The sequence below is a fragment of the Mya arenaria genome, chromosome 7 (genome assembly GCF_026914265.1).
Source record: "Mya arenaria isolate MELC-2E11 chromosome 7, ASM2691426v1".
NCBI lineage: Eukaryota > Metazoa > Mollusca > Bivalvia > Myida > Myidae > Mya > Mya arenaria.
In genome coordinates this window covers 22,538,002-22,551,850 of record NC_069128.1, presented here as the reverse complement: position 1 = coordinate 22,551,850, position 13,849 = coordinate 22,538,002, and the positions used below count along the sequence as shown (strand labels likewise).

Below are 13,849 nucleotides of genomic sequence, written 5' to 3'. Positions count from 1 at the left end.
ACTGAGCTTGTTTCTGTAGCTGTTCATATAAATATAACTACAGAATGGGCGGACTCATTATCTCGCAGAGCATCCATAGATGTGGAGTTTGCATAGGAGTCACTCCAAGGGGCCAAAAATCGTAAATTACGCCCGCAAGAACCGCGCGGTAGCTAACGAAAAACTCATCAAAGCTGCACTCTCACCAATCGACAGTTTTGACATTATTTTTTAGTGTTTTTTTTGTCTCAGAGTCAGCGGATTTTAGTATCAATGTTTTCAATTTAGCTATAAAAGATAACTCACAATAGAACAGGTCTCAACTGCTTGGAAAACTGGCATATCGATTTGATCGACGTGGAAGTTTTGTAGGTTAAAGAACAGAACAGAACTGGACAGAACTTTTATTTGACTTAAGCATAAGAAGCTCACCGTCACAACGATATGTATAGAAACAAAACATGGCATGTGACAATTATAACATAAGTTATAGTAATATATTATTTATATGTTTAACATAAACATTGTTGGAATGTGTATAAAGATATTAAGAATGTTGTCAATATTTAGGTATAATATGTAGAGGTAACAAGTTATGATGTTGTAATATATAGATAGCTATTTATATTTATTAACTGATATAAAGGTTAATTAGTACAATCACAAGGTTCATGCTGAGTGATACATACAGCTTTGTTTCTAACTGTCATGATAAGAATAATATTGATTTATATTTGTATCTTAAGTCATGATTAAAGAACTTCACATTAGAGTTTGATCACTACAGTTTATGATACAATTAACAAAACAACATGTATCGTAGTCGTTAAGGAGTAGCGTAGTTTAGTCACACAAGTTATATACCAAAACATTTCTTGAAACAGGAATTGATGGAGTAAACAAAATATAGTCATTGCATGGCATTGTTATTCTGTCAAGTCTTAAGGTAATATGAACGTATTGATTGAGGTTCTTTTATCATACATTGATTTTCGCACTCGGAAGTTGTTGTTTTGTTTTTTAAAGAGGACATCTCACAGATATATCCACCCATGCCACCGGCTATCTCTAATTAGTTGTATAGTCTCCGTTTTTTTAAACACTGTATACCAAAAATAAGAAAGACAACTCTTCATAATTTATCGGAGAGTTGGTCATGGAGTATTGATCGCGGGCCCCTTGGTTAACCAGCCAATAAAAGGTCGGCAATTACCCGCTCAATTACAAGCCTCGATCAGCCGCTATCGGGTTTCATTCATGTGTCTGACAGTACACAAAGAAACTTGGATATCGGGGGAATTTTAGGGAAGGGATATGAATAAAAGAAAAGGGGTCGTATGTTGTAAGGAGTTCAAGTGCGGAGTTTAAACTAGTGTTTGTAACGCGTCTACACAATGTAAGTATCTTTTTCCAAATGGCATCTGCTATGAAAGTTAGAGCTCTTTATTTTTTCTATCGTGGTGAAGACACAATAACTTATTTATTTTTGCTTAAATCTTTAAAGAGAAAGAAACCTTAACAGGTCAATGAACTAAAATCTTTGGAAAAAGACACGTAGTTCCTTTCCATCAATGGAAACGATTTTGATTTATTTGCCTTCGGTTTATATAGACCGGGAGAAGTGCGTGTGAGATGTAAAAAGTTGCGTTTTGACTTACCAGACATACATCCCATTAAAACGTTATAAAAATATAATTAAGATACACACATTCATTGTTTGTGTACAGTTCCGAATCAATATTATATAGTTTAATTTAAATAATATGATGAATTATTAATAATATTTTCCACCAAAGAGCTTTGTATTAAAATGACTTAAGGCAATGACGTCAAAAATGAAGTTCGCCGTCAAAATAAACAAATAAAATCATAAGCAAGTAAGTGTCGAATAATAAAAATAATAAATTATCCAAAACATGTACCATATACCTGGAGTAGGATTGATATTAAAAGCACACCATTAAATAATCATGAAAACCTATATACAAGCCGTTGTCATATTTAGATGAAATTATCTATCATTTAAAGGATTTCAATACTCGGGGGCATCAGCTGGAAGACGTTGACAGGTTCCACGGATGATGACTGGATAGACAGGGCCAACCATCTATGGACAGTGTGTCTGCTCCTCCTCTTTGCGGTGGTGGTCAGCTCTGGACAGTATGTGGGCGATCCAATACATTGTTGGTGTCCGGCGGAGTTCACAGGTAATGTTCGCCATATGTCTGACCCTTCTTTTTATTTCTTTTTATTTTTAATGTTCTGTTTGTATTGGTGGGTAAGAAGACGAAAGGCGTGGAAATGTTTGTTGTAGAAAAGAAAGCAACGTCGATGCTATTTATACTCTAGAATTGGTATTTGCGTTGGACCAAATTATTAAAAAAAATAGAATCAAGAAGTTAGCCAGTTAAGTGCTAGCGTCCATCTACAGTGAAATGTATGCAAATCATGTTGCAATCTTACTGAATAAAGCATTCCATAATCTCGACCTTTAAGAGTAAATTACTACAAAGTATTGAGGAGTCGTTCGCTACAGTATTCACATGAAAGTGTTATTACATTTTGTTCTGATATGCGTATGATATATCATTTATACACAGTATTGATAATTGTCATTCCTTTAATTGTATTACCGAGTTAATTTTACTTATGTTACTTATCGTCTCATTCATGTTTTAAAAACAACACGGCACTTACATAGTTTGTTGATAGATATCAAAACATTGATTCATGTATCATATCAATTTTCAAGCTTTGACTACGTGGAATGTATATAACAATAGACTGATTGAAAGTACTTAAACGAATTGATTGAAATTTAAACCATAGATATTTGGCAATATGAAGATATGGACGTGCGAGAATTATAACTCTGGGGCACTTTGCTGCAAAGTTATCTCCCTTTGTTTAGTTTTTTTTAACAACAAATTTGTGCAAGCAATTACAGGAAAACAAGCTGTTGAACGGAATCAACTGAAACTTTGAAAAACAATAAATATGACATTGTCTTTTATTGGTCACATTGTTGCAGAGTTATCTCCCCTTGAGATGAATTTTCTTAACAACAGTTTGTTCAAAAGCATATAACTTGCATACATTTGGTATGGAATGAATGAACAGTTGAACATCGATGGAGGGTTATTTACAGTGACAGATATTTTCTCCTTTCAGGGACGTTTGTTGCATACACAAAGAACTATTGTTGGATCTCCAACACCTTTTACATCCCGATGGACAGTGCAATTCCAAAGGACATCGCCACACATCAGAAGGCCGAAATCAACTATTACCAATGGGTCCCGCTCATCCTCGTCTTCATGGCCTTTAATTTCAAAACGCCAAATGTCATTTGGCATCTATTAAACACTAAATCCGGGATAAACCTTGGTAAGATTTGTGAACTTACGGATGGCATCCACATCGGAAAACCGGAAGAGAGAATAGAAAGTGTAAAACAAATAGCGAAACACTTGGACCGATGGTTGCGCGAAAACAGAAACTACCATAGGAATTTCTTGGTAAGGATGCGCTCCAAGGTCTCCAATTTGTTTATATGGTGTTTTGCAAAGAGAGATGGCTATTATCTCACAGGGTTTTATTTGTTCACGAAGATTTTGTATTGTGTTAACTGTGTGCTGCAATTCTACCTTCTTGATGCATTTCTTGGGATGAATTTTGGAGGATATGGGTTCGAGCTGATCCGGTATTTTCAAGAGTTTGGGGAATGGAAGGAAACACCACGGTTCCCGCGAGTAACCTTATGTGACTTTAAGATTCGTCAATTACAAAATGTTCAACAGTTTACAGTTCAATGTGTGCTTCCCATCAACCTGTTTAATGAGAAAATTTTTGCTGCCATCTGGTTTTGGTTGTTTATCGTTGCTGTTTTGTCGTTTTACAATTTAGCTTCGTGGTTGTGCTATTTACTGTTTACGCATAACAAGGAAATGTTTGTGAGGAAGTATTTACGCATCTCGGGTGAAATTAATACTGGATTTGACAAGAAGCTGTCTCGCCGTTTTGCAAATGATTATCTACGTGATGATGGTTGCTTTTTACTGAGAATGGTCGGTAAAAACTCGACAGACATAGTTCTCGCAGATTTGATGAAGGTTTTGTGGATTATGTTCAAGACGCGACCGTTTAATAACAAGAAAGCACCAGAATACGGCGTTGAAGAAGAATCTACTCCAAACAATCACGAAAAGTCCGAAAAGTCTCCGTTAGAAGAAAATGGAGTAGTGAAAACTATGACAGATGTATGAAAATATTGAAACAGATGTAAACAGATTTTTGACAAACTGTTTACACTGAAGGGACCAGTAGTAGATCTGGGACCAGTTGCCAAACCAACCTGTGTTCTTGTCATAGCTTGTCATATACATCGTGAGATCGTATGCATTGTAGTGTAAGTATTTAGGCCAAACAAATTATTTCACATCTCAAAACAAGAAGGACATTTATGAATCATTCTAAGGTTCATAATTCACAACATAACATAGTTAGAGTCCTCATATCCACATATTTTCGCGGGGGTTCTAGATAGTTTAATGGAACTATTTAAGCTGTACTCTCACAGATTGAACGTTTTGACAACTTTTTTATATATTTTTTGTCTTTGAATGAACGATTTTTTGCGTAAATATCTGGAACCCAGTGGTAAAAGACTGGTAACAAAATATCAGATCGCAGTTTCTAATATTTACGTTCGAAAATTGTGTGAAAGTTGTGTGGCAAAAAGCGTTACTAACGAACTGACTCATTAAGAAAAATGAGTTTTTCGGCATAAAACAACAATTGTATACTTTGACAGTATTTTTAATGTTGAATTCTGCCCATAATACATAGCCATTATTGTGCTGTTAATGATTTGGTCCTCATGGCATTATAAGCTTAGTTGCGAACAGCATTTCAAATTATTTTACATGGTATACTTATTCTGTGCAGATATTTGAATTGCATTTGATCTGTTCGACAGATTTTTAGCATTACATTTGTAAAAACATAGTTTACACAACATGCCTTTTCGAAAAGTAATTGTATGATATAATGTTTCTTTACATACGATACATACCATTTGTGTCTCATACGGTGTTGTTAGGCGGTAAGGAAACAATGCTCAAAACTGTTGTGTGCCTTTTAGAAAATTCTTCCATCCTCATTTGATAAGGTTATAATTCATTTTATAATTTCGTGGCCGATTGCCCAGAACTTTGTTAAAGTTAACAACATTTGGCCGATTGTCCATTACTTTGTTAAAGTTAACAACACTGGGCCGATTGTCCAGAACTTTGTTAAAGTTATCAACATAGGGCTGATTGTCCATTACTTTGTTAAAGTTAACAACATTGGGCCGATTGTCCGTTATTTTGTTAAAGTTAACAACACTGGGCCGATTGTCCATTAATTTGTTAAAGTTAACAACACTGGGCTGATTGTCCTTTACTTTGTTAAAGTTAACAACATTGGGCAGATTGTCCATTACTTTATTAAAGTTAACAACACTGGGCCGATTGTCCATTACTTTGTTAAAGTTAACAACATAGGGCCGATAGTCCAGAACTTCGTTAAAGTTATCAACATAGGGCCGATAGTCCAGAACTTCGTTAAAGTTATCAACATAGGGCTGATTGTCCATTACTTTGTTAAAGTTAACAACATTGGGCCGATAGTCCAGAAATTTGTTAAAGTTAACAACATAGGGCCGATAGTCCAGAACTTTGTTAAAGTTAACAACATTGGGCCGATAGTCCAGAACTTTGTTAAAGTTAACAGCATTAGGCCGATAGTCCAGAACTTTGTATAAGTTCACAACACTGGACCGATTGTCCAGAACTTTGTATAAGATTTGAGACAATTGTTAACAGATGTACATGTTTTATTTAAATATATGAAATCTTCAGACAAGAATTCACCTTACAAAATTCAACATTGGTATCGTTAATCACATTATTATCTTTTAAAAAACCCTATTCTGAACAATCGGCCCTCTGTTAGATATACTTTTGTAGTTGTAAATGGTAATTTGACATGTTTAACAAAAAATACAACAACATTTCCTTGTAGTAATTGTGTATGTCCTGTCCTCTGATAGTTTGATTCTATCTCAACTATACGCTCCAGGGAGCTCCTGGAAACAGTTTGTGAAAACAACAGATGTTCACTGTCTTCAAAATTGAATGAGTCAGACGCCGGGAGCAAGGGAACAAGCGAGCTCCCTGATATGCGCAGTTATAATGTTTAACGAATTTTCTAGATTTTCCCACAGTATAGGAGTCCATGACTCAGGTTTCATTTCGAAATCATTTTGTATACGTATCATGCACTTTATATTTTATTTGGATGGTTGTAAACATTCTAAAAATGTTCTTTATGAAATTAATACAACATTATACATCAGTTTTTAGACATTAGCTTATTTTGTTTTGGATGGACTCAAGATATCTGGAGGGTTTTTTTCCGTCTTATATAATAATACATGTTTATATGTTTCATGTATATGTAATATGTTATGCGAGGATCTTAAAACAGTGTTACTTTGGCTGAATATGTTTTACACGTTGTTTTGTTTGATGTTCATATTGAGCAGAAACCTAAGGCGGCTTGTTCAGAACTTTGTTAAAGTTAACAATGTGATTAACGACATAGTTGTTAACTTTTGCAGATAAACTATTTTGGTGTGTTCTTATATTTCAATAGAACAAGTAGAGCTAAGACAGATATCTATAATCCTATCAGAAATACTGCAGATCATAAGAGTGTCCATGAATGTGTCAGAGTAGTAAATATTTAAACGTTAACAACCTTGACGTTAACAACGTCGTCAACTCTCACAAATTTCTGAAAATGGCCATGTTCGGAATGGTACGATATATCGCGGGCTTAGTGCAAGACGGGTGTAGCTCAATATAGAAACAGAAGGCGCTTCTTCAGCCTTGCCCTAAGCCCACCATATGATTGTTCGTGATAACCAATACTATATTCGTGTACAAACATCTTGATTCAGATCTTAACCGTTTTGTGGCTTTGTGCTTCTCTGGGGTTTCTGTTTCACTTCTTTTGTTTTACTTCATTTTGACTGAGGTTTTCGTTACAACCTAATGAATGCTGTTCGTCTAGACTTTGTATCTGTTTGTAAATGATAGTACTAAGGTCTGTGTAAACCTTAATTAATTTCAGCAGCATTTTGCATATAAAGATTTGTTTAGTCATAAGATCTACATGCAAAGAAATGCGTTGTAATTAATTCCAAAGCATTACATAAATTTGTACGCTTTTTATATATAACAATTTTTAAACGTGGAGATTTAAACATGTTTAGAAAAAATTGCTTCAACTATTTGTAAGAATAAATGTCAACTTATGTGATATTGTAAAACCATTATGTAGCTTTATTTACCTTTGATATTACTTTTTTAACCTGAAAGAAAATTATTAAAACTTCTTTAAAACCCAGACAATCAAAGAACATCTATTGATGAATAAGCTTCTAGGCCAAAGGTTGTAATAACCATTTATAAAATGAATATCCCTTGTTAAAGTCAGGCAATGAATTACGACATTACAGGTCAAATACATGATTTTCTTAAGAACTTTAAGATACTTTCGGGTATGGAAACTTCAGAAATATCTGATGGCAAAAATATACATATACATGCAGTTCTAACAAACAGCAATAACAAGAACAAACATAAGCGAACAGTTGAATATAAGTTTTTAAAGTGCCTTAAGATTTCCTTGTATATTGAGAACCAGCGTTATACATTTTTTTTTCAGACCGAGAGATCCGTGATTTATTTAGAACATGTTCTTATGCTTAAAGGTGTCAGTGGACTGGTCCTTTCTTGGGAGGTGTGGCACTATGATAAACACACACTTTACTAGCTTCTATACGGAATATTCAGAAATCGACATGTCATCTGTAACTGTACAATGTCCCTTAGTCTTTTAATATCCTGAATATGAAACTATAGTTGAAATCTCATAAACGAGTGTGTATTAAAATATTTCTGTGTACTAACAAACGATATAATGTCAACAAAATATACATTTATTAAGATCTCAAACATTTGTGCCAAGAATTTTATTCATGATTTAATGATAACTGTGTTAGCTCCATGCATGTATACATGTTTATTTAAGAGTATTATTGGTATAAGTCATGTTTCTCTTAGTCAGTAGCTAGCGGGAAAGTGTTTCATGTTGCGACCACTGTTATAATGGTGAATTGTCTCTTTAACTGTTTTTTTTTTGTATTTCATAATCATATGATGTAAAATAAACTATGCTAAAACTAAGTCATTGTTTCTTCCATTCAGTGATACCCAATGACGTCTCTTGATTTCCATCATTTAATCATGGCATGCTGCTGATGGTGTTGTTGTTGGTGGTGGTGGTAGTAGAAGTTGATGATGATGATGATGATGATGATGATGATGATGATGATGATGATGATGATGATGATGATGATGATGATGGTGGTGGGGTTGGTGGGGGTGGTGGTGGTGATGATGATGATGATGATGATGATGATGATGATGATGATGATGATGATGATGATGATGATGATGATGATGATGATGATGATGATGAGATGATGATGATGATGATGATGATGATGATGATGATGATGACTACGACAAGGAGGAGGAAGAAGACGTAGAAGAGGATATATGGAAATCTTAAAATGGTTCATTTATATATATGCACATTGCATATGGTAGGAAACGCCCCTCCCAGGGGCGAATTCAGGAATTGACGTAAGAGGGGGCATAACCTATGGGCACAAAACTTGGACATGCACCCCTTCCTCTAAACCGAAATTTGTATGGTTTAAAATGTAAGCACGGGGTCGTGGGTACTCTTCAAGGATCAGGGACATTACGGACCAAGGACATTACGGACCAGACATAACGGACCAGATTTGGGCACATAACGGATTATATTTAGGGACATTACGGATCATCTTGAGAAACTTACAGACCATGACTTATATTTAGGGACATTACGGACCATGATATATAATTGTACTCATAGTTTGTTTTGACTTTATAACATACCATATTTGCAGACAATGATATATAATTTAACTCACAGTTTGTTTTTACTTTAAAATGTGCCGTATTTCGGGACATTACGAACCATGAACTATACATTACTCACAGTTTGTTTTAGAACAAAATCTATAACATGCCATATTTGAGGTCATTACGGACAATGATTTATAATTTACATACAACTTATGTATATTTGTGAATGTGAATATTGATATGTTCTTATTGGTGATCGATTGCTTTCTGAAATACGCTTCAATTATCTTTTAAACAAAATTAAGTCTAAAATGGTGCATTTTGAGCGTATTTTATTTCTCTTTTTTAGCGTTTTTGGAAAAGAAATTAAAAAGATTATATGGGTGCGGGTGCCGGGTGCACTACCTCCCCCCCCCCCCCAATTTATCCCGCTAGTGCCTCCTTCAATTGATTTAGTATGGAAGTAGATTATCATATGTGTTTCTAAAATAATACTAAATGCTTGCGTCGTATGTAAATTAACAAATTTATATTAGTTACACCTATGCCATAAGATATTAGGCCGACATGTACACTTTCTGAAAAAAAAATCAAAACCGCAATAGGTTGGGACGATGCGTCTGTGATGCGACTCGTCTAATTTAAAATAACGTGCAGTTACCCGCGCAATTACGAAGGTACTAACGGAAGTAGACACAGGAAATGTGAGTGACTGAAAGTTTTATCAGTTTATCGAGATGATTTAAATTCCATTTATTCTACTTTTATCGGATAGATGCATCAAGGTCAAAATAGACAATGTAAACATTGCGCTGACAGTTCCTAGAACAGCCCGTCCAATCACATTGACTCGGAAGTTTGTAAATAAAATGTGATTATCGACTATTCATGTGTTTTTATAATGATTGAACAATTTGAAGACTTTGTTCATCTGTCCATCCACAAATTAATCATTTAATATAAAAATGTGAAGAAGTCAATTTTTTGTGTTATTACAATAACTAGGTCATGGATTAAGCTTATTGTAAAAACTTAATCATGTCAAGTCAATTTTAATTTCAAGTACGTAAATATTTATACAATATTTATATGTCAATAAATATTATGCACTGGTCAGTCAATTGTAGCCACGCACCCCCCCCCCACCCCAAGGTCCGGGGACTAGCGGGGACTTAGACTTTCGGTCTAGCCAATCCCAGGTAAAATCCCTGACCTGGGTGAACACACTGCTGGTAAAATCCCTGCCAAATGCCCTCCCAGCTCAGGGACCCTAGGTTAGGCCCATTCCCGGCTATTTTTGATGCGAAGACAAAACCACCACATTCATTCGGCACTGCGGGGCAACCTGGAACGTAAAAGCACGACCCATTTTCCTGGCTATCCCCGGTATACCCCCGGACCTGGGGGGCCATGGTTCCAATTGATTGGTGCATTATTTCCATGAATGTGATGATTTTTGTCATGCTTTACAGATCATATCTTATGTGAAGCTCATTCTTTGCTGCTTTTATACTGGGAGTCTCAGTTTTATTTGACCAACAATGGAAACATTTGCCCACAGGGGCAACTTCTATATTTGGATGCATTTATATATATAGCAATTAAATAAAGTAACTTAAAAGTGTTGGCAGGATGGTTTGAGGGTACTCCCTCAAGAAAAGTTTACAAGTCACAGTCTGAAATGGTGCATTTTGGGCGTGTTTTACTACTCTTTTCTCCTATATTGAAACAAAAAGTTAACTTGGATGATTTTTATTTTAGGTTGAGGGGGGGAGGGGTCCCAGAATGTGCTAGTGATCCCATATATATCATCCAGTTGAACATTTGGATAAACATAATATATATTAGTCCTGTGGCCTCTCAATCAATTATTGACCTGTTAGAAAACATTCAATTTTGGCTGATCTTGTTCCTTAAAATGTTAGGAAAACATGAGTGGTTCCAGGATTTGACATCGAAGAAGGCCCCCATTCTAGGGATCTAAAGTGTATGCTCTACACTTGGTAAGTGGGTTGGCAGAAACGTTTGGCTAATTTTAATCTAAATGGTGCATTTTCTCATTCCCTCCCCCATTTAACTCGCTAGTGAGGTATCCTGAAATTACCACTATTCTGGGTTAGGTTCAAGACATTCTCTTAACTTTGTACAAGACTATAACCAGTGATGATTCGCATATATATGTCTAACACAGCCCATATGACTCTTGCTTTAGTTTTTGAAATATTTTATGCTTGTTTAGTTACATTATACATATATGCCTCTACATTGATGTACATACAACTGAAAGGCTTTTTGCATCCACCAGCACTGCAAATATTGTAGCATTTGTATTTTGTAGGATTTCCATACTAGGAGGTATAGGCTGGAACAGGCTGACAGGCTCCACAGACGATGACTGGATCGACCGAGCCAATCATTTATGGACCGTGTGCCTTCTGCTTGTGTTTGCAGTGGTTGTGAGTTCGGCACAATACGTTGGTGATCCGATACATTGCTGGAGTCCAGCAGAGTACATGGGTGAGTTCTACTAAGATGTGCTCATTCAAGCTATTGAAATAATTTGTGTGACAATCTACACAAATTTGTTTTGTTCATCTGGTAGGGGTTGAACCTGCAACCCCTGGTTATGCAGGTGGACACTTTTCCACTTTGATTTAGAAGTTAGCTCAATACTCAATCCTGTGACAGAATGAGTGCCACTATGTGCCACTATGTATTCAATACCTGGTTACACTTGCAAATCGCATTTACAAACCCAGCAAGTGTCATTTTTTCCATTGTTGAACCCCAAATTCACAAACCTTAAGGTAATGGCCCCAACTCTTATGGACTATTACAGACGTGTTTAAATGCAGTCTTATTCCTTTAAAACATTCTTCATACACAGGATCTTATATAATAGGGAGCTTTGCTTAGTTACCTTGTTTAAAATATACTATGGTAAAGTCACAATTATTTTCACCATTCTAAGGGTCCTGGCCCTATTCGCTTTAAAGTGAGATAAACATTTCAGCATCATAAATTGTACACAAATAAGTTCAAGTACTTTTTCAATGGACAAGAATGTCATATATGTTGTTAAAATAGTTTAAGCCCGGAATTATAGTTATTCGGGTTTTCCCAGCCTAATCCTCCGGTACAAACAAAATTAAACCGTTGTTATATACACACGTTACTTCGGAGACAATAGAGTCATTGGACTGTTACATGAATTTCAATAGCTCGATATTCACCTTTTATTTGTACCGGCATGGGAAAACCCAGTTAAGTCAATTCCGGGCTATATATATTGCATTGTCTTGTTCCAGGGCCATACGGGACGTACATTAGATACTACTGCTGGATTTCCAACACATACTACATCCCAATAGACACGCCCATCCCAAAAGACAACACCCTACATCAGCAGGCTGAAATCAACTATTACCAGTGGGTTCCCATCATATTACTATTCATGGCGTTCTGTTTCAAAGTTCCAAACATCATTTGGCATCTGATGAACACTAAATCAGGCATTAACCTTGCAAAACTTTGTGAGATAACTGATAAAATTCATCTGAATGGAAAGCCTGAAGACCGGGACGAAAGTTTGCGGATGATCGCACGCCATATTGACTGTTGGTTACGGGAGAACCGAAATTATCATAGGAATATAGTGGTTAAAGTGCGTTCTAGAATTTCGAACGTGTTTGTTTGGTGCTGCGCTAAACGTGAGGGATGTTACCTATGTGGGTTCTATCTATTTACGAAGATGCTGTATTGCCTCAATTGTGTGCTGCAGTTTTATTTCCTGGACGCATTTCTTGGAATGGATTTCGGAAGATACGGTTTTGAGATTCTTGAACATTTTCACGACCATGGGGAATGGAAGGAAACACCACGATTTCCGCGTTACACGTTGTGCAATTTCAAAATTCGTCAACTACAGAATGTACAGCCATTCACTGCTCAGTGTGTGTTACCTATAAACTTATTTAATGAGAAAATTTTTGCAGTCATATGGTTTTGGTTATTTTTGGTGGCCATTTTATCCTTCTATAATTTAGCAACATGGCTGTTTTATTTGTTATTTGCTCATAGAAGAGAGATGTTTGTGAAAAAGTATCTGGAAATTTCAAATCTGATTCAAACTGGATTCGACAAGAAACTGTCACGACGATTTGCGAATGTTTATCTACGTGATGACGGTTGTTTCCTACTTCGCATGGTTGGTAAAAATTCAACAGAATTTATTTTATTAGGGTTGATCAAGATTTTATGGACTATGTATAAAAACAAGCCATTTGATAATCGAAATATATCAGATTTAAGAAGTGATGATGAACCCGGGTTTAGAAGTGACGAGGAAACCGGGTTTTACCATTCTATGATTAATGAGAGTAATAATAATATCCATAAAGGCATTACCAACACAAAAACCATGAGTCAAGTTTAGAAAAAACCTAAGGTCAGACAGCAGCAAAGGTGTGAACTTGTGACTTTTTGCCAGTGCCTTTAAGCGGTGATGAAATTCAACTTTAGACCCTGAAACATTTGTTTGTTATACTGTACATTCAACTTTGGAACAATTTCTACATGTAAATGTGTTCATGCATTGTATTCATAGTGTTGACTGCTAACTTGTATTAACAAAATGTCTATAAGTGAAAGACATTCTGTTGTTGTTGTATTAAAGTTGAGGTATTGTAGAAGCCTGGATGTAAGGGTGTGGGGGTAAAAAATCAATTTGAAACCATCCAAACGCTTTATAAATGGTTATATGTGGACATGTGGACAAGTCCTGTTACTCAGCTATACTATATTTGTTGGATATATGAACTGTTAAATCTATCTTTTCAAAA

The 13,849-nt window shown here is 35.6% G+C and overlaps 2 protein-coding genes across 2 annotated transcripts; both read left to right on the top strand.

Annotated features, from left to right (window-relative positions):
- Positions 1-1,223: 1,223 nt before the first annotated feature.
- On the top strand, positions 1,224-8,276 carry LOC128241431 (innexin unc-9-like). Its single transcript, XM_052958349.1, has 3 exons — positions 1,224-1,375; positions 2,008-2,186; positions 3,151-8,276. Coding segments are annotated over exons 1-3 (1,275 nt in total). The 5' UTR covers positions 1,224-1,373; the 3' UTR covers positions 4,245-8,276.
- Positions 8,277-9,652: 1,376 nt separating this feature from the next.
- LOC128241421 (innexin unc-9-like) lies at positions 9,653-13,529 on the top strand. Its single transcript, XM_052958341.1, has 3 exons — positions 9,653-9,712; positions 11,347-11,525; positions 12,317-13,529. Coding segments are annotated over exons 1-3 (1,308 nt in total). The 5' UTR covers positions 9,653-9,710; the 3' UTR covers positions 13,444-13,529.
- The last annotated feature ends 320 nt before the right edge of the window (positions 13,530-13,849 follow it).